The sequence below is a fragment of the Orcinus orca genome, chromosome X (genome assembly GCF_937001465.1).
Source record: "Orcinus orca chromosome X, mOrcOrc1.1, whole genome shotgun sequence".
NCBI lineage: Eukaryota > Metazoa > Chordata > Mammalia > Artiodactyla > Delphinidae > Orcinus > Orcinus orca.
Window position 1 is genome coordinate 37,269,137 of NC_064580.1, and position 19,668 is coordinate 37,288,804.

The 19,668-nt window shown below is 36.5% G+C and overlaps 1 protein-coding gene across 8 annotated transcripts in view; it reads left to right on the forward strand.

Annotated features, from left to right (window-relative positions):
• The window catches only part of USP9X (ubiquitin specific peptidase 9 X-linked), a 122,894-nt gene that overhangs the window by 64,169 nt on the left and 39,057 nt on the right, over positions 1-19,668 (forward strand). For all 8 annotated transcript variants that reach the window (XR_007474832.1, XM_033408540.2, XM_033408541.2 and 5 more), the window contains exons 16-23: positions 1,979-2,321; positions 4,245-4,340; positions 5,158-5,369; positions 7,322-7,562; positions 7,922-8,071; positions 8,879-8,999; positions 17,027-17,157; positions 17,357-17,635. Coding sequence is in view for 7 of the 8 variants with exons in the window: in XM_033408540.2 (XP_033264431.1) it covers positions 1,979-2,321; positions 4,245-4,340; positions 5,158-5,369; positions 7,322-7,562; positions 7,922-8,071; positions 8,879-8,999; positions 17,027-17,157; positions 17,357-17,635 (1,573 nt within the window). In the remaining variant the exon portion in view is untranslated. The remainder of the gene's footprint in view (positions 1-1,978; positions 2,322-4,244; positions 4,341-5,157; positions 5,370-7,321; positions 7,563-7,921; positions 8,072-8,878; positions 9,000-17,026; positions 17,158-17,356; positions 17,636-19,668) is intronic.

A 19,668-nucleotide genomic window follows, 5' to 3' on the forward strand; every position in this document is an offset into this window, starting at 1 on the left:
CAGATTATCAGTGCCTCAGAAAATCTATTGCATTTATTATTTTGATACACTGGGGAATTTTCTCCTGGGCTACATTAATTATAGGCTTACATTTATTGAATTATGTGCTTACTTGGAAGCATTGACATAAGTAGGTACATTAAGATTTTAACTTGAGGGAAAACTCTAGACACCAGATTTTAAGAAATTTGGCATTTGTTTAAAGTGAAGTGGTTTTGTGTGTGTTTTGTTTTTCAACCATCTAGATGGAAGGACCTTCCTCCCCAGATTGAGAATCATTGCCATAGTGAGCCATTGTTATTGATTGGTGTGTGTTGTATCTTAGATTGCCTAGAACAGAAGGGTGGTTATCAGCTCTTTTGCTAAATTAAAGTTTGGGATCAGAGAACTTGTTTTTAGTGCTTGCTCTATTAGTACCTATCTATATGACCTACAGCAATTCTCTCAAGGGATGGGAACCGAACTTGACTATGTATTTGGCTTGTGTTAAATGCTTTACATAGCAGTGCAGGGAGGCAGGTATTATCCCAGTTTGATTAATAAGAAAACTGAGATTCGCATGGCTTAAATTAGCTTGTTTGAAATCACACAACCAGCATATCATAGTGCTGCACTACTCAAGTAGGTGTATCTGACTTAAGTCTATGCTCTTTCTATTAGACCAGTGATTTTTCAAACCTACCTTGGAGCCTTAGGGCTTCTGAGGAGCTTCCTCCAAGATTTCTGGACAGGCAGTAGAGGTTTTATCCCCATTTCTCACTTCTTTCCTCCTCTTCCCAACAATTGAAATATCTCTGCTTTTATTTTTATACATTGGCCTTGCAAATGGAATTTTTGCTTGAAGAAAGTTTTCTGCTGCTGTTTTTAAAAACCAAAACAAAACAAAATACAACTCAAAACTGAAAACAACTGTATTTTATCATATTGGACCTCAGTTTCCTATCTGTAAATTAGAGGTGACAGGGTTAGGTGGGACAGGTGCTAGAAGCCCTCTTTAAGCTCAGCAATACTATGAAAATATCAAAGACACTAGAATTGATAACTCAAAATGCTTTGAAATGAAGAGGGAACCTTAAATACATTCACCTTGCTATGTAATTGGGAATGGAGCCACCATTACATTAGCTAAAGATTGTGTTAAGTTCTTCAGAATAAAATGAGATGTTTATTCTCTTGTCATTCAGAGATGTGGCAGACAGGGTGGGTGGATGAATGCTAAAAGAAAAAGAAAGCTAACTGAAGAAACTAGTTGAAACAGAATTCACTTGAACTAAACCTATAGTCCCAAAACTAAAAAGACCCTCGAGAATGCCACTGAATAATTAATAAGCATCCTGTTGAGTTTTGACATTAAAAAGTTTAAAATATGTCACTTATTCTGTTCAGTGTGGCCAAGTACTGAGTGATGAATATTAGATCATCATCAAATATTAAAATTTAAGCAATTTTAACTCTTCAGCGTTGATAAGTTGGTTATCTGTAAAGTCACATAATAGAATATCTCTTTCTCCAATGATACCATATAAGCACAATGCTAAATCTCAGGTAACCTATTAAACATACTTTCAGAATGGCTGTTTCAAAGATGAAACTGTTTAAGTTCAGGGAACAAATCTTTTTTTCTCCCAATGTGTATCCTTTTATTTTATTTTTATTGAAGTATAGTTGATTTACAGTGTTTCACGTGTAGAGGGAACAAATCTTTTTTTCAGTTTAGGTCCAGTGACGTAGCAGAGTTCCTGGCACATTGTAGGTGCTTAATATGTGCTTGTTGAATGAATTAATATCTAGTATTTTTTAGTAATAGATAAAAATTAAGAAATAAGTTATTTTAAGATGTTGATAAAAACTGACATCTTTTTACCTGTAGTTAAAATATAATTGTGATAAATGGATTATTTCCCATATATAGACACAGATTGCCTTTCAGGATAAAAAATTATGTAGATCTAATTGCTAATTTTTTATGTTTTTTAAGATTTTTATTGAAGGATGGCCAATTGTGGCTCTGCGCTCCTCAGGCAAAACAAATATGGAAATGCTTAGCAGAGAACGCAGTTTACCTTTGTGATCGTGAAGCCTGTTTTAAGTGGTATTCCAAGTTGATGGGTGATGAACCAGACTTGGATCCTGATATTAATAAGGACTTCTTTGAAAGCAATGTACTTCAGCTTGATCCTTCTCTACTGACTGAAAATGGAATGAAATGTTTTGAGCGATTCTTCAAAGCTGTGAATTGTCGAGAAGGAAAACTAGTAGCAAAAAGGAGAGCATATATGATGGATGATTTGGAATTAATAGGATTAGACTACCTTTGGAGGGTAAGTGAAAAGTAGGAACTTTGTAAGCAGTGTATCTGATGTAGTTTTTCAAATAGGTAAGAAATCACATTTGTACAAATGAATTATATGTATGTATGCTGCTCTGATGCTTGTCGCAGGAGGTAGTGATAGTTCATCTTTATCTTACTTTTCTCCCTCCCTCCCCCTCCCCCTCCTTCTGCCACTGATGTTCCTTTTGTCTTGGCTTAGAATCTGTCTGTCCCAGATGTGTTTAGAAGTGAATGCACTGACCATACAGATCTTTCATGCCCCTCCATGAAAGTTATTTTCTTCCCTTTTTTAATTTAAAGTAGACCTCTTTCTTCTTCAGCATTAATTTTAGCTTACCCATTTAATGCTAAAATAGAGGACAGAAAAAAAGACTTTATTTAGAAAGGATTATGAATGTTCACTTTATCAGCACTGTTTAACTTGTGATATTTTTAGATACCTGAGTAAAATATTATCTACTTAAGGCTAATTTTTCCACTAATTTTTCCACCTTTCCACCTTTATAGTATTTATATATATATATATATATATATTTTTTTTTTTTTAGTTGAGATATAATTGACATACAACACTACATTAGTTTCAGGTATACAGCATAATGATTTGATGTGTACGTATTGCAAAATGATCACAATAAGTCTAGTTAACATCTGTCACTACACAGTTACATTTTTTTTTCTTGTAATGAGAACTTTTAAGATTTACTCGAGAATTTCCTGGTGGTCCAGTGGTTAGGACTCGGTGCTTTCACTGCTGTGGCCTGGGTTCAATCCCTGGTTGGGGAACTAAGATCCCAAAAGCTGTGAGGCTTGGCCGAAAAAAAAATTTACTCTCTTACCATTCACGCTTTCAAATATGCAGTTACAGTATTATTACCTATAGTCACTGTGCTCTGCATTACATCCCCAGGACTTACTTATTTTATAACTGGAAGTTTGTACCTTTTGAACCCGTTCACCATATGGCAACCATTAATCTGTTCTCTGTATCTATGAGTTCATTTTTTTGTTTGTGTTTTTTATTTTTTTAGATTGCACATATAAGTGAGATCACACAGTACTTATCTCTCTCCGTCTGACTTATTAGCACTTAGCATAATGCCCTCAAATTCCATCCATGTTGTTCTAATATAGTATTAATATATTATTCCTATCTTTAAAAATCTGATCACAGCAGTTTATATTGTTTTCTGGATATGAAATATTTTTCTGCAGACAGACCAAGTTGTTTACTTTGGTATTTGAGTATTCAGACTTTAAGTACGTGGTTTTCAACATTTTCAAACAGCAGAGACCCTTTTTAAAAGTCAAAATTTAGATAATACTCCAAAATGTAAAACTAGTTGAAGTGAGAAAGGAAAGCGTGATTTTTTCTTGTGACTCAGTCTCCCTATGCTTCACTCCCTTCCCCCTCCCAAGCCTATTATAGGGTTCATCCCTAAAACTCGTCATCACTCCTAGAGTTCTCTACATAGTTTGAAAACCACTGATATGATTAGATGAGTGATGAAGATCTATACAAATGGGGTAGGGGTGGGTAGCCTTTTATGGTAAGCTGTATTTCATATAATCTTTGTTTCCTTTAATTAATTTGAATTCCTTCCTTAATATCTCACTGCTTGGTTACCAGGGTGTTGAATTGCAGGGTTAAATAATACTAATGACAGCATATTTTATTCTTAGTAAAATGTGTCTTTCTTTCTTAACTTGATTTATTCAAAGACTTGAGTTTTGCATTTGTTATATTTTTGGTCTGTTTTCTCACTTTAATTTTACTTGATTATCAAAGTCGATGTTCCCTTTTAAATTATTGAATGCTGTATTAAAAATAACGGAAGGTATGGTTAGAATGGAAATGCCCAACTAAAATATTTCTTGAAAGGTATTTACACTTGAATCTTTTTGAACCTAGGTGGTGATTCAGAGTAATGATGATATTGCCAGCAGAGCTATAGATCTCCTTAAAGAGATATACACGAACCTTGGTCCAAGGCTACAGGTCAATCAGGTGAGGATTGACATGTATTAAAACTTACACGAATTTGAATTCTGATTGAAGAACTGTTGCTAATAAGAATTTTTTTCTTTACTTCAAGATTAACTAGAAATTGTTTTTGTTTCAATTCGTATTATAAAAACATACCTAAAATATTTAGTCTACATTTCTCTCCTACAAAACGCTGTCTAAATGAGTTTCATCTTGATATAATTATCTTGAAGTGATTATTTTGAGTATAGTTATGGTAGGAGATTTCGGCCGAATTTCTTTCCATTCTGACACCTAATCCTGAAGTTCATGTTTTGTGTATCTAGTTTATACTTGTTAACTTAAATAATGTTAGCTTCCTTTGACAAAACATAGTGTGTGTTTGTTATTGTTGTTTCTATTTTATTGATGTATAGTAGATTTTACAATGTTGTGTTAATTTCTACTGCACAGCTAAGTGATTCAGTTATATATACATTCTTTGTTTATTTTCTTTTCCATTATGGTTTATCAGAGTACCTTGAATATAGTTACCTGTGCTATACAGTAGGACCTTGTTTTTATCCATTCTGTATATAGTAGTTTGCATGTGCTAATCCCAAACTCCCAATCCATCCCTCCCCCACCTTCTCTCCCCCTTGGCAGCCACAAGTCTGTTCTCAAACATATTTTATTATCAATTATCAATATAGATTCTCTCGTTAAATAGGATCATGGTTAAATGAGCTCTACCTTTAAATTGTTGCCATCTTTAATTAGATTAATGTTTTATTAATATATATGAAACACTATATACATATAAAACTTGAACTGTCTTTATTTGGCCCATTATTTGTAGGTGGTAATCCATGAAGACTTCATTCAGTCTTGCTTTGATCGCTTGAAAGCCTCCTATGACACACTGTGTGTTTTGGATGGTGACAAAGACAGTATTAATTGTGCAAGACAGGAAGCTGTTCGAATGGTTCGAGTATTAACTGTGTTACGGGAGTATATAAATGAATGTGACAGTGATTATCATGAGGAAAGAACAATTCTACCTATGTCAAGGTTTGTGAATAACATGTACTAGTGCTACTTCTTAATTATTTGACATTTTCCTAGCCATTTGATTTTAAAAAGTGATGATGTACAGGAAGAAGGAGAGAGGAAATTTTTCATTTTTTGAAAACGTTAGTGTCTTGCTTTAAAACAGTATTTGTATCTTACAGAATTTTTTTTTTTTTTTAATAGTAGGCCTTTTTTGTTTTGTTTTCAGGATCTGTTTTTTGCTTGTTTTTGTTTAGGGCATTCTCAATTAAATCTAGTTCTTTTTTTTTTTTTTTTAACTTAATGGCTTTCTTTTTTTGGCTGCGTTGGGTCTTCGTTGCTGTGCGTGGGCTTTCTCTAGTTGTGGTGAGCGGGGGCTGCTCTTCGTTGCGGTGCGTGGGCTTCTTACTGCAGTGGCTTCTCTTGTTGCGGAGCACGGGCTCTAGGCGTGCAGGCTTCAGTAGTTGTGGCTCGTGGGCTCTAGAGCACAGGCTCAGTAGTTGTGGTGCACGGGCTTAGTTGCTCCGCAGCATGTGGGATCTTCCCAGACCAGGGCTCGAACCTGTGTCCCCTACAATGGCAAGCAGATTCTTAACCACTGTGCCACCAGGGAAGCCCTCTAGTTTCTTCTTTTTATTCTGGTTGGTCTTTTTTTGTTTGTTTGGGAGTTTTTTTGCCATTGACTTTGTTGCCTGTTAAGTGTTGCCAGGGGTATTTTGCCGTTGAAGTGCTTTGATGCCATTCATTTCCACTGTTAAAAATAATAGTATAGTCTGGTTGCAGAGTAATTGGAGAGAACTCTTAAAAGCTGCTTTGACAGATAGCCAGTATAGCAAGAGATATTTGAAAATGGTCTACTAACATTTCTCTCTTTTTTTTCTTCCAGTTTTATTGAGATATAATTGACATACAGCCTTTATAAGTTTATAATAATTTGTCTTGGTACATCATGAAATGATTACCACAATAAGTTTAGTGAACATCCATCATCTCATATAAATACAAAAGAAAGAAAAAGGAAAAAATACTTTTCCCTTGTGACAAGAACTCAGGATTTATTCTCTTACCAGCTTTCATATATAACATAGAGCAGTGTTTATTAATCATGTTGAGCATTACATCTCTAATACTCAGTTATCTTATAACTGGAAGTTTGTACCTTTTAACTGCCTTCATCCAATTCTCCCTCCCCCGTCCCGCCCCCCCAGCCCGATAATCACAAATCTGATCTCTTTTTCTGTGAGTTTGTTTGATTTTGAAGTATAATTGACCTACAACACTATGTTAGTTCCTGGTACACAACATAGTGCCTGAATATTTCCTTACATTACAAAATGATCACCATGATTAGTTACCACCTGTCATCCCATGACTCATTTATTTTCTAACTGGAAGTTTGTACCTCTTAAAATTTCCCTTACCTAATTCACTCATCTTCGGGTCTATTAACGTTTCTCTTAAGATTTCACCATTTAGTGTACTCAAATAATATGTATAATTTAGAGATATTTATAGAATGTGAGCCATTAGTATTTGAGTTCTCTTTTTAACCATGAAATTATTAAAATTGCTCCTTGAATATGTTTTTTTTGTATCTTACCTGCAGGAAGATAATATGCCAACATAAATATCATTTTGGGGGTGACTTGACATTAGTTGGGCTTTTATAGCATTAAAAATAAATGAAATGTTACTCATGTCTGTTGTAATGTCTTATAACTAGATACCTGTAAACTATAGGTCCAAGAGTAACAACAGTGAAATATGATTGTTGTGTTTTGAAGATTACTATAATATTTGTAGTTAAAAGGAGCAGTAAATATTTTCAAGTTCCTAAAAATAATGTGTCTTTAACTCACTTTCTCTTGTTTAGTAAGAAAATATTCAATTTTAAATTGCTAGCTTTATTTTCTTTGCAAGAAGATTTGAAAATCTGCTGAATATGATGATGGTTTCCCTTTTTTTCCCCCCAGAGCTTTCCGTGGTAAACACCTTTCTTTTATAGTTCGATTTCCAAACCAGGGCAGACAGGTTGATGACTTGGACGTATGGTCTCATACAAATGATACAATCGGTTCAGTACGACGATGTATTCTCAATCGTATCAAAGCCAATGTAGCTCATACAAAAATTGAGCTCTTTGTAGGTGGTGAACTGATAGATCCTGCAGATGATAGAAAGTTGATTGGACAGTTAAACTTAAAGGATAAATCGGTAAGTATCTATAATTACCAAACTTTTCAAGAAAAGCAAACTGGGGACTTTCATTTTTGTAGTCAGCATTTCACTCAGTAAATGTTAATGGAGCATCTGTTATGTGTGAGGCTCTGTATTTTCTGTATTAGGTGTTTGAATTATAATACTAAATAAGACAGGTATTATGGTACCTATAATATAGTAGAGGAAAAGATTTCTGAAAACAAAACTATTTAAGTGGTTATGTTAGACAACAGTTATAAATTATATTTCTAAAAATATAATGTGTAGTTTTTTGTTTTTTGTTGGTATGTCACTAACTTCTGTTTTGTGTATTTTTCCTTGTCTTTGGTACTAACATAGTGTATCATTTTCAGCTAATTACAGCCAAACTTACACAAATAAGTTCCAATATGCCTTCAAGCCCTGATAGTTCTTCTGATTCCTCAACTGGATCTCCTGGAAACCATGGTAATCATTACAGTGATGGTCCCAATCCAGAAGTGGAAAGCTGTTTGCCCGGGGTGGTGAGTAGATAGTTTTGAGCTATTGTATGCAAGGCATTTTGCTAGGTTATTTAAGAATAAAGTATACAGAATAGTTCATTTTTCTTGAACTTACAATTTAATGTGGCAGAATATCAAATAACTGTACATTTAACCATAACTTGAGAATGGATCCCTTTGAAAGGTGATTGTAACCTGGTTGAAATTTAAAACCACATTTTGTATAGATATAGTGTTGTTGTATTTACATAAAACTAGCCCATTATACAACTTAATTACAACTGTTGAGTTTATTGAGCAAAATAACCACTGTATTTTGTATTTGTACCACAAAAATGAATTCTTCAGAACTGTTTCTGTAGGAAAATATCTGCAGTCTTTCTTAGATTGTCAGTAACATATCTTGTTTCTAAAGAAAGTGATTCCTTCCTTCCTTACCTCCCCACAAAAATTTTAATGGCTACAATAATACCAGCCACTCCAGTGTCAGAAGGATTGGCTTTCTACAACAGTTGCATTAGGAATTTAACTGTTGGTGGGCATGGCAGCTGTTTGTTTATACAGAGTCTGACTTGTATGTACAAGAGGAATAGTTTAACAAAACAGTAAAAAAGCTGTCACACACAAAGTACAGGAGGTGGCTTGGATAATGTATTCAGTCTACATTAGGAAGGATTTCTAAAAGTGAGATGATGGGGTAGGCAGACCATTTCAGGATAGAAATGACATAAGCAAAACTATGGAGATAAACCAACACATTTATTTGGGGACTCTTCTTTTGGGGAGGTGTAATTTACAGGTAAATATTTTGTGTATTTTGTATTCTAGATAATGTCACTGCATCCCAGATACATCTCTTTCCTTTGGCAAGTTGCAGACTTGGGTAGCAGCCTAAATATGCCACCTCTTAGAGATGGAGCAAGAGTACTTATGAAACTTATGCCACCAGGTAAGAAATTTCTTTTTAAATGATAATGTTGATAAAGTACATGTTGGACAGTAAAGGGGTATGTTAGCAAATTCTCTTCCTAGATGGAAAATAACAGGAGTTGGCAAACTATAGCTCACTGGCTACATCCAACCCACTGTGTGTTTTTGGTACTGCCCAAGAGTTAAGGATGGTTTTTACAATTTCTAATTGCTGAAGAAAAAATCAAAAGAATAATATTTTGTGACTTATGAAAATTATATGAAATTTAAATTTTGGTGTCCATAAACAAAGTTTTATTGGTGTACAAGCCATGCCCATTCATGTACACGCTGTCTTAGCTGCTTTTGTCTTAGCACAGCAGCAGTTGTGTCAGAGACCATATGGCCTGCAAAGCCTTAAGTATTTACTATCTGACCCTTTACAGAAAAAATTTTCTGGCCCCTGGACTGTGTTTTGGGTCATGTGTCATCTATAGCATTGTTCCTTTTTTATTCCTGGGAAACAACCACTTTCAATTGGTAGCTCTTATTCTTATCTATGTCTATACTATCTGTAAATAATACCCTCATACAACTGTTTGTCAGTTTTAGATACCTACTGATTTTCTGTTGTGTAAATGAAAACTTAACTCTTACTTCCACATTCTTCCAATTTTTTCTTTTCTTTTTTTTGCCACACCATGTGGCAAGTGGGATCTTACTTCCCCAACCAGGGATCGAGCCTGCAGCCCCTGCAGTGGAAGCGTGGAGTCTTAACAACTGGGCTGCCAGGGAAGTCCCTCTTCCAGTTTTTTTTTTTTTTTTTGCGGTAAGCAGGCCTCTCTCACTGTTGTGGCCTCTCCCGTTGTGGAGCACAGGCTCCGGACACGCAGGCTCAGCGGCCATGGCTCACGGGCCCAGCCGCTCTGCGGCATGTGGGATCTTCCCAGACCGGGGCACGAACCCATGTCCCCTGCATTGGCAGGCGGACTCTCAACCACTGTGCCACCAGGGAAGCCCCAGTTATTTCTTAAATTCATATTCAGCATTTGTTTTTTCAAGAGTGTGTGAAAAGTAGTTTGCTGGATTAATGGCAACTTTTTTTTCAGGGTTTAATAATTTCCCCTTTTTATTTTCTTGATTTTCTATACACCTATTACTAATTCTTTCCACATATTCTCTAGTAACCTCTCAAAATAATTTTCCATTATTATGTGTATTATATAATCTGTCGGCTCCACTGTTGTCCTGGAACTTTTCGTCTGCCTCCTCTCATCTGGTTGTTCGCTACACAGCTACCATTGGGGGACTTCTTTCTTCAGCTTTCCTATGGTGGATCCCTGTTCACTGGCTCCTATGTCTTGAGCCTTTCTTGAGGGGCTCTGTCATTTTGCTGAAGCACACCCTCCTGCACTTATTTCAGAAAGGGTACGTGGGAGGTGGTTTTGTTATTCGTTTCTGAAACATTGCTAATCTGAATGCTTAACCTTCACATTTGATTAGTAGTTTGGGTATTGAATTCTAGCTTGAAAATTTACTCAACTGTCTAGCTGGTAATGTTGCTTGTGTGAAGACCAAAGCTCTCCTGAGTTCTATTCCTTTGCCTTTTTTTTTTTTAATAGTTACGTATGCTTTTTTTTTTAACATCTTTATTGGAGTATAATTGCTCTACAATGGTGTGTTAGTTTCTGCTTTATAACAAAGTGAATCAGCTATACATATACATATATTCCCATATCTCCTCCCTCTTGCATCTCCCTCCCACCCTCCCTATCCCACCCCTCTAGGTGGTCACAAAGCACTGAGCTGATCTCCCTGTGCCATGTGGCTGCTTCCCACTAGCTATCTATTTTACATCTGGTAGTGTATATATGTCCATGCCACTCTCTCACTTCATCCCAGCTTACCCTTCCCCCTCCCTGTGTCCTCAAGTCCATTCTCTACATCTACGTCTTTATTCCTGTCCTGCCCCTAGGTTCTCCAGAGCCATTTTTTTAGATTCCATATATATGTGTTAGCATACAGTATTTGTTTTTCTCTTTCTGACTTACTTCAGTCTATATGACAGACTCTAGGTCCATCTACCTCACTACAAATAACTCAGTTTCATTTCTTTTTATGGCTGAGTAAGATTCCATTGCATATTTGTGCCACATCTTCTTTATCCATTCATCTGTCGATGGACACTTAGGTTACTTCCATGTCCTGGCTATTGTAAATAGATCTGCAGTGAACATAGTGGTACATGACTCTTTTTGAATTATGGTTTTCTCAGGGTATATGCCCAGTAGTAGGATTGCTGGATGGTATGGTACTTCTATTTTTAGTTTTTTAAGGAACCTCCATACTGCTCTCCATAGTGGCTATATCAGTTTACATTCCCACCAACAGTGCAAGATATTCCTTTGCTTTTGATCTTTGTTTCTGGAAGTTTTGGTTTTATCATTGAGTTTAGAACTTTCCTGATGAAATGCCTTGCTTGGTATAGGTCTGCTTTGTGATGGTTTTTCAGTGGGCCTGGAGATTCCTAATTTGTGAGAGATTTCTGTTCTTTCTTTGCTAATTTACTTCTCCGTGTTTTGCTTTTTGTGGATCTTTGAGATGTCTTTGACTGTGGTGTTGAATCTACTAAATCTGATTTTCTTGCCTTTCCTTTCTCCTCTCATTAATTTTATTCCAGCTTTGGGTGGTATCCTTAACTTTTTCCAGCTCTTCTGTTGACTTTTTGTCCCCAGATATTCTAGTGTTAAATTTTCAAGACCTTCCTCCAAGTGATCCTTTTCCGTAGGATTTTTTCATGAGCACATTTCAGTGTTTCTACTCTAATATATGTGTTTTCCTCTAAAACTTAACATTCTACAAAGTTATGCACTAAAAATAACAGAGCTTGTGGAAAGAGAGAATTCAATCAGATCATTCAATCCTATACAACTTAAAAAAATTTTTTTAATGTTTTTTTGGAAACATTTACAACCTTACAGAAAAGTTTGAAGTACAATTTGAGGACTTCAAGAACCATTTGAGAGTAATTTGCTGCTGGTCTGATGTCCCATCATCCTTAAATACTTTATTGTGTATTTCCAACAGGCAAGGATATTGGCATACTACTATAAAGTAGAGCTTTGCCTTCTCCCCTATTAATTATGTGTTATCACTGTTTACTCATGGATTCTTATTTTATCTATTGGGTTATAGCCATTATAGTCATTATTTATTTTGATGCTCAGTTGTCCCAGGTATGGTCAGTGGATATGTACCCAACTCTCTTTTTTACATAAACCCAGTGCTTTTTTTAATATAGCTTCATCATCCTTTGAGTACTTCTTTCTGGCATAAGATATTTAAAGTTCATCTAGTACTTTCTCTATTCCAGCCCTAGAATCAGACATTTCTCCTTTTAGTGAGGGAAGATATTTAGAAACCAGAATGTGAGGGCTAAATTGTGCTCATTACTACTGGGGTGTTCTTGTGGTCTAGGCATTTTCATTGGACTTAGGAAGTAATACACACTTAAACACACACACACGTATGTAAACACATTTATATCAAAAAAAACATGGGTTCATACTGGTACTAATCCAGCTTTTTAGTCTTTTGCATTCCATATTTGTATCTATTCTCTACATTAGTGAGATATCTGCTTCCCAGCTTCATCAGTCTATTGGGGAGGGAGGTAGAGTAGAAATTTTCCTCTTAGGCAGATTTCAGGCACTCTGTTTTTAAGTCTTTGATTCATCTGTACCATCTCAATTATGTTCTGTTTTCATATCCTTAACTTTTCCAGGACTTGGTGGAGTGCTGATTTATAGGTACCCTCTCCCTCTTTCTCTTACCCCCCAAGAAGCACTTCTTGGGTTCAGCTAAGCCAGCTATCTTCCATCCCCTCTACACCTTCAGTAATTTGCTGACATCTCTAATGTTCCTTCAGCTTTTAACTTCTTTATCCTTCTGAGTTTATGTATTTTATATTAATTTATTCTCATTTTAGTGGGGTTTATGGATGCATTGCTGACAAATGCAGTTCAATAATTGGCCCAGATAATTTTTTAAACTGTTGTGTTTACATTATCTCCTTTTTCTAAAGTAGACACGTCTGACCTTTCCCATCCAATCTCACTTTCTGAGTCATGTGGTACAGAATCGATTTAGATGTTAATTAGATTCTTAAATAAGGCTTTTCTTTTTTTTTCTAATTGAGTTTTTATTTGCTCTGTTAAGAAGGCTTTTCTTAATGATTTAATTTGATCCTTATCTGTTGCGTAGTTTAGAATTTGTATTGTTTTACTTACTAGTATCTGAGTAACAGCTGTTGTTGCTTTATGTACACAGATTCATTTGAAAAGGAAAACCCATCTCATAATCCCTGACCTTGTGATTTGAGCATAGTGCCACTAGATGGCGAGAGGGAGCTCTTGCCGAGCAGCTCAAGCAGGAAGCTTACGAGGGCGCTTTTATCTTATTTTATATAATCGAAGTATAGTACCTAAATTTGAACTAGCCAGCTTTGAAAATGCCAGTAATGATTGTATGACAGTAGACAAATCATAGGCTTTGGACTCAAATGGACTTGAGTTCAAGTCCTGCTTCTTCAAGTTGCTACTCCATGGCCTTAAACATGAGTTTTCTTAGTTTCTCAGAGCTTCCTTATCTGTAAAACTGAGCTACTAATAACTATTTCATAGAATTGAATGGATTAAATGGGGTCATGTATGGAAAACCCCTAGCCTAGTGACGGGTATTTAATCACTATTCAACAAATGTTAACCTACTCTTTGTCACTGTGGTTGTTACACACAAGGGTGCGCACATTCTTCTTTAAGATAGGAAGCAGGAGCTCTAAGAAAAGGAAGTAGTTATAAATTCTGTTTCTAACATTTGGGTAATCATTTAGTGTTTGTGCACACGTGCACATATTTTAAAAGGAGGAAAAAACAAGATGGAATTAGAAGCTTTTTTATTAGTCATTGACTTTACTTTTGTTTATTCTGAATCTTTGCCTAAAGTCCAGTGCCTCCAGTATGATTTGCTGTTAAACTTAGAACTTCTACAGTAGTCTCTGTAGGTAATTTAAACTCTTGTAATTTAAACTCCTCAGGAGTTCTTGTGACCTTTACACGCATCAGGAAAACAGGTTCTTGCTTGATACAGAGAAATTAAAATGTATATTGCTTTACTAAGCAGAATGAGTTGCTTTTCCTCTTCAGAGCTTCCTTTTTCCCAGGAGTTTGGTCTAACTCATATCTTAAAATATGGCAAAATCTGTTATGAGCATTTCACACTTGTTAACTCATTTAAACCTCACAACATTCCTAGGGAGGGAATTACTATTTTTACTTCTATTTTAAAGATGGGGAAACTGAGGCACCGAGAGATTGTTCCTTTTGACCAGAGACACACAGCTTAAAGGCAGTTCTAAGATAATGCATGCAGTTGGGCTCCAAAGTTTGTACTATTAACCTGTGTGTTACTGCTCAACGTTTTCTAGACTTTCTTATACTGTGTTGCTATAATCATTTAATTGATTAGGCTTATTAGGTATCTCTTCAAAAAACTAGAAAGAAATAAACTAAAATCCAGGATTTATGGGCAGTTTAAATTTGTTGTCTCTATTTTCCATATTTTGTTAAATGAGCATGTGCATAATCGAGGACCTAAGATTATTTAGGTTCATGAATGCTAAAGCTGGAATGGCCACTAGTGATCATTTGGTTCAGATCCCTCAAATGAATAAACTATAATACAACAACATTAAATGATTTGCTTAAAATTCAGTGCTTCCTTTTCTTAGAGCTCTTGTTTCTTTTCTCCTATTCCCTTTGCCCTCCCTCCTTCGCTCAGAATTTTTTTTTTTGCGGTATGCGGGCCTCTCACTGCTGTGGCCTCTCCCGTTGCGGAGCACAGGCTCCGGACGCGCAGGTTCAGCGGCCATGACCCACAGGCCCAGCCGTTCCACGGCATGTGGGATCTTCCCGGACCGGGGCACGAACCCGTGTCCCCTACATTGGCAGGCGGACTCTCAACCACTGCGCCACCAGGGAAGCCCCGCTCAGAATATTTTTAAACTAAGCAAGATATTTTCAGATACAGCATATGAATTGGTTTCTTTTTAGAGAGTAACTTGGATCTTTATTGTTTAAAAAAAAAAAATGAGAAAACCTAAATACCCAGTGTTAGAGATTAAACTAGTGTACTGGCAACAGGACTTGTCATTTTAATCATCAATATAAAATGATATAGGGGATGGGTATTTAATGACAGGAGAAGATATTCACAAATGTTTTATTATTAAAACTGAATATTTCATTTAGTTATATGTCACTCTCCCTTCAGAATAGGGAAAGCCAACAATTTTAACACAAATTGAAGTTTTTTTGATATTTCCAGGCCTGTAAAAATTAGCTTACCCTAAGGAAATTATAGTAATTTTCAGTTATCTTTATTCTTCAAGAAAAGCTTTTACTTAAAAAGAAAATCTTATTTATCGAGTGGTATTTTAATCATAGGGCATTTACCTTGGAAATAATTTGATTATTGAAGTACTTTCTGAAGTAAGTTTGAGTGTTTGGTAGCTAATAATGGGATTGTTTCTTTTTTACTGTATCTTTTTAGTGTGATTTAAATGAAACTCATCTTTTAATATTATCAAAAAAATCTTCTTACTTGATGTGCACATTAGGCACTGTTCCCTTTTTTTTTTAATGTTTGCTTTTTAAGGTTCAGTTTCCAAGGATACCAGTAAGCTTCTTTCATTGTAACAAACCAGTTAATACAGGGGTCCCCAAGCCACGGACTGCTACCGATCTGTGGTCTGTTAGGAACCTGGCCGCACAGCAGGGGGTGAGCAGCAGGCCGGACCAGTGAGCAAAGGAAGCTTCATCTGTATTCACAGCCGCTGCTCATCACTCTCATTACTGCCTGAGCTCTGCTTCCTGTCAGATCAGCGGCAGCTAGATTCTCATAGGAGCCCGAACTCTACAGTAAACTGCACATGCGAGGGATCTAGGGTTGAACGCTTCTTAGGAGAATCTAATGCCTGATGATCTGAGGTGGAGCTGAGGCAGTGATGTTAGTGCTGTGGGGAGCGGCTGCAAACACAGATTATCATTAGCAGAGAGGTTTGACTGCACAGAGACCATAATAAATCAATTGCTTGCAGACTCATATCAAAACCCCATCAGTGGGCTTCCCTGGTGGCGCAGTGGTTGAGAGTCCGCCTGCCGATGCAGGGGACACGGGTTCGTGCCCCGGTCCGGGAAGATCCCACATGCCGCAGAGCAGCTGGGCCCGTGAGCCATGGCTACTGGGCCTGCGCATCCGGAGCCTGTGCTCCGCAGTGGGAGAGGCCACAGCAGCGAGAGGCCCGCGTACCACAAAAATAAATAAATAAATAAATAAAAAATTAAAGGTCACGATATCTTTAAAAAAAAAAAAAAAACCCTATCAGTGAGTGACAAGTGAAAACAAGCTCAGGGCTCCCACTGATTCTGCATTATGGTGAGTTGTATAATTATTTCATTATATGTTACAATGTAATAATAATAGAAATAAAGTGCACAATGAGTGTAATGCGCTTGAATCATCCCAAAACCATCCCCCCCACCCCGGTCTGTGGACAAATTGTCTTCCACGAAACTGGTGCCTGGTGCCAAAAAGGTTGGGGACTGTTGAGTTAATACACAGTGTCATGGAAGCTAACATAAGTTGGAAGGAAGAGCTTGTCATATTTCCGGTTTTTTATTTTCAATAAGAACTACTTCCTTTTGAAGTGTGTTGTAGTTTTTTGGTCTCTAGTGCCTGAGGAAGACATGTTGATTTGAGGTCTCTGTGTAGGAGGAAACTGCTTCCTTCGTGTTTGGGTTGAGTGATTAAAGAGCCCTGGTTGATTGGGACTTTTTTTTTTTTTTAAACCAATCCAGATCTGGTTATGTCTTGTGAAGTTTGAGCCTGTAACTCAGCTGAATTGATTCTTATTCCATACTAAAGTAGTCTTCGGAATATCAAAAGTAAAATACTATGAATGCATGAATTATGTTTTATTTTAGACTATGTATCTTTTTTTTCTTACAGATAGCACAACAATAGAAAAATTAAGAGCTATTTGTTTAGACCACGCCAAACTTGGAGAAAGCAGCCTTAGTCCATCTCTTGACTCGCTTTTCTTTGGTCCTTCAGCCTCGCAAGTGCTGTACCTAACAGAGGTTGGTTTTTACTTTTTGAATTTATTCCATGTTCTTGAAATTTGACCTTTTATATGATAATGTGAAGAACATGGATAAAATTGTAATGAAATGTTTTTGAAAGAATTTCAAAATATGGGAAAATGTTAAACCAGTGATGATGAGGAAAATAAGAAATTATCTTAAAACCTTTTAATACAGTTCTTCTACTTTTTTCCAGGTAGTCTATGCCTTGTTAATGCCTGCTGGTGCACCTCTGGCTGATGATTCCTCTGATTTTCAATTTCACTTCTTGAAAAGTGGTGGCCTACCCCTTGTCCTGAGTATGCTAACCAGAAATAACTTCCTACCAAATGCAGATATGGAAACTCGAAGGGGTGCCTACCTCAATGCTCTTAAAATAGCCAAGCTGTTGCTAACTGCCATTGGCTATGGCCACGTACGAGCTGTGGCGGAAGCTTGTCAGCCAGGTGTGGAAGGCGTGAATCCCATGGCGTCGGTAATACAGACTTTTTAAAAATCTTTTTGTAATAATAGATGGCAACTTTTAAAGTTAAACTTCTTAGAAACTCTTAAGAGTTGCTTATAGAGTTCAGAGTTGATTCAGAATGTTTTCAGTTCCTTTCCAGTGGTTCCTCATTTTAATGGTTTCCTTCTATTGAATTATATTTGTATTAAAATTACAAATGCTTTTCACTGACTCTACTCTGAGAGGGCAGTTCTTCCCTGTTCCCTTAAATCCTGTTTGACTTTTAATTTTTTTTTTTGACGTGTAGTTGACTTACAATATTATATTAGTTTCAGGTGTGCAACAAAGTGATTTGATATTTTTATAGCTTATACTCCATATAGTTATTATAAAATATTGGCTATATTCACTGTGTTGTACCTTACATCCTTTTTTAATTTGTTTATTTATTTATTTTTGGCTGTGTTGGGTCTTTGTTGCTGCGCGTGGACTTTCTCTAGTTGCCGCGAGCGGGGGCTACTCTGTGTTGCGGTGCGCGGGCTTCTTGTTGCAGAGCACGGGCTCTAGGTGCACGGGCTTCAGTAGTTGTGGCTCACAGGCTCTAGAGCGCAGGCTTAGTAGTTGTGGTGCACGGGCTTAGTGGTTCCACAGCATGTGGGATCTTCCCGGACCAGGACTCCAACCCGTGTCCCCTGCATTGGTAGGCAGATTCTTAACCACTGTGCCACCAGGGAAGTCTCCACCTTACATCCTTATAGCTCACTTATTTTATACCTAGTAGTTTGTACCTTTTAATCCCCTTCACCTATTTTGCCTCTCTCCCCTCTGGTAACCACTAGTTTGTTTTCTGTATCTGTGGTTCTGTTCCTGTTTAGTTATATTTGTTTGTTTTATTTTTTAGATTCCATGTATACATGAAAATATACAGTATTTGTCTTTTCTTTGTCGGACTTATTTCATTCTTTTTATGGCTGAATAATATAATATTCCATTGTATACACACACACCACATCTTTTTTATCCATTCATCTGTTGATGAACACTTACATTGCTTCCATATCTTGGCTGTTGTGAATAATGCTGCTGTGAACACTGAGGTGCATATATCTTTTCAAATTAGTGTTTTCATGTTCTTCAGATATATACCCAGGACTGGAATTGCTGGATCATTGTTTGCAGATGATCATGGTACTATTCTATACGTATAGAACCCTAAAGACTCCACCAAAAAACCATTAGAACTAATAAGTGAATTCAGTAAAGCTGCAGGACACAAGATTGATATACAGAACTCTGTTGCATTTCTATACACTAATAATGAGCTATCAGGGAAATGAAGGAAGCAATCACATCAAAAAAAAAAACACCTAGCAATAAATTTAACCAAGGAAGTGAAAGACCTATACTCTGAAAACTTATAAACGTTGATAAAAGGAAATTGTAATACAATACAAAGAAATGGAAAGTTATCCTGTGTTCATGGATTGGAAGAGTTAATGTTAAAATGTTCATACCCAATGCAATGTATAGATTTAATTCAATCGCTATCAAAACTTGTGACATTTTTCACAGAACTAGAACAAATAATCCTAAAATTTGTATGGAACCGCTATAAACCCCAAATAGTCTTTCAATTATTCTATTTTATTTTTCGGCCTCACTGCACTGCTTGAGGGATCCTAGTTCCCCAACCAGGGATTGAACCCAGGCCCTCGGCAATGAAAGCGCGGAGTCCTAACCACTGGACCACCAGGGAATTCCTTTCTTCATTTATTTTAAACCTACTAAAAACTCCATGTGAATCTCTTCCTAGCTTGTATTTGGCATATATATATATATACATACATACACATACACACACAGACACACACACACACACACACACAGGTGGTAATAAAAAAGATGTACAGTTGACCGTTGTACAACACAGGTTTGAACTGCTCGAGTCTGCTTATACATGGATTTTTCAATAAGTACTACAGTACTACATGATCCTAAATTGATTGGAACCACAGATACCCAGGGCCGACTGTAAAGTTATGTGCAGATTTTCGACTCCTAGA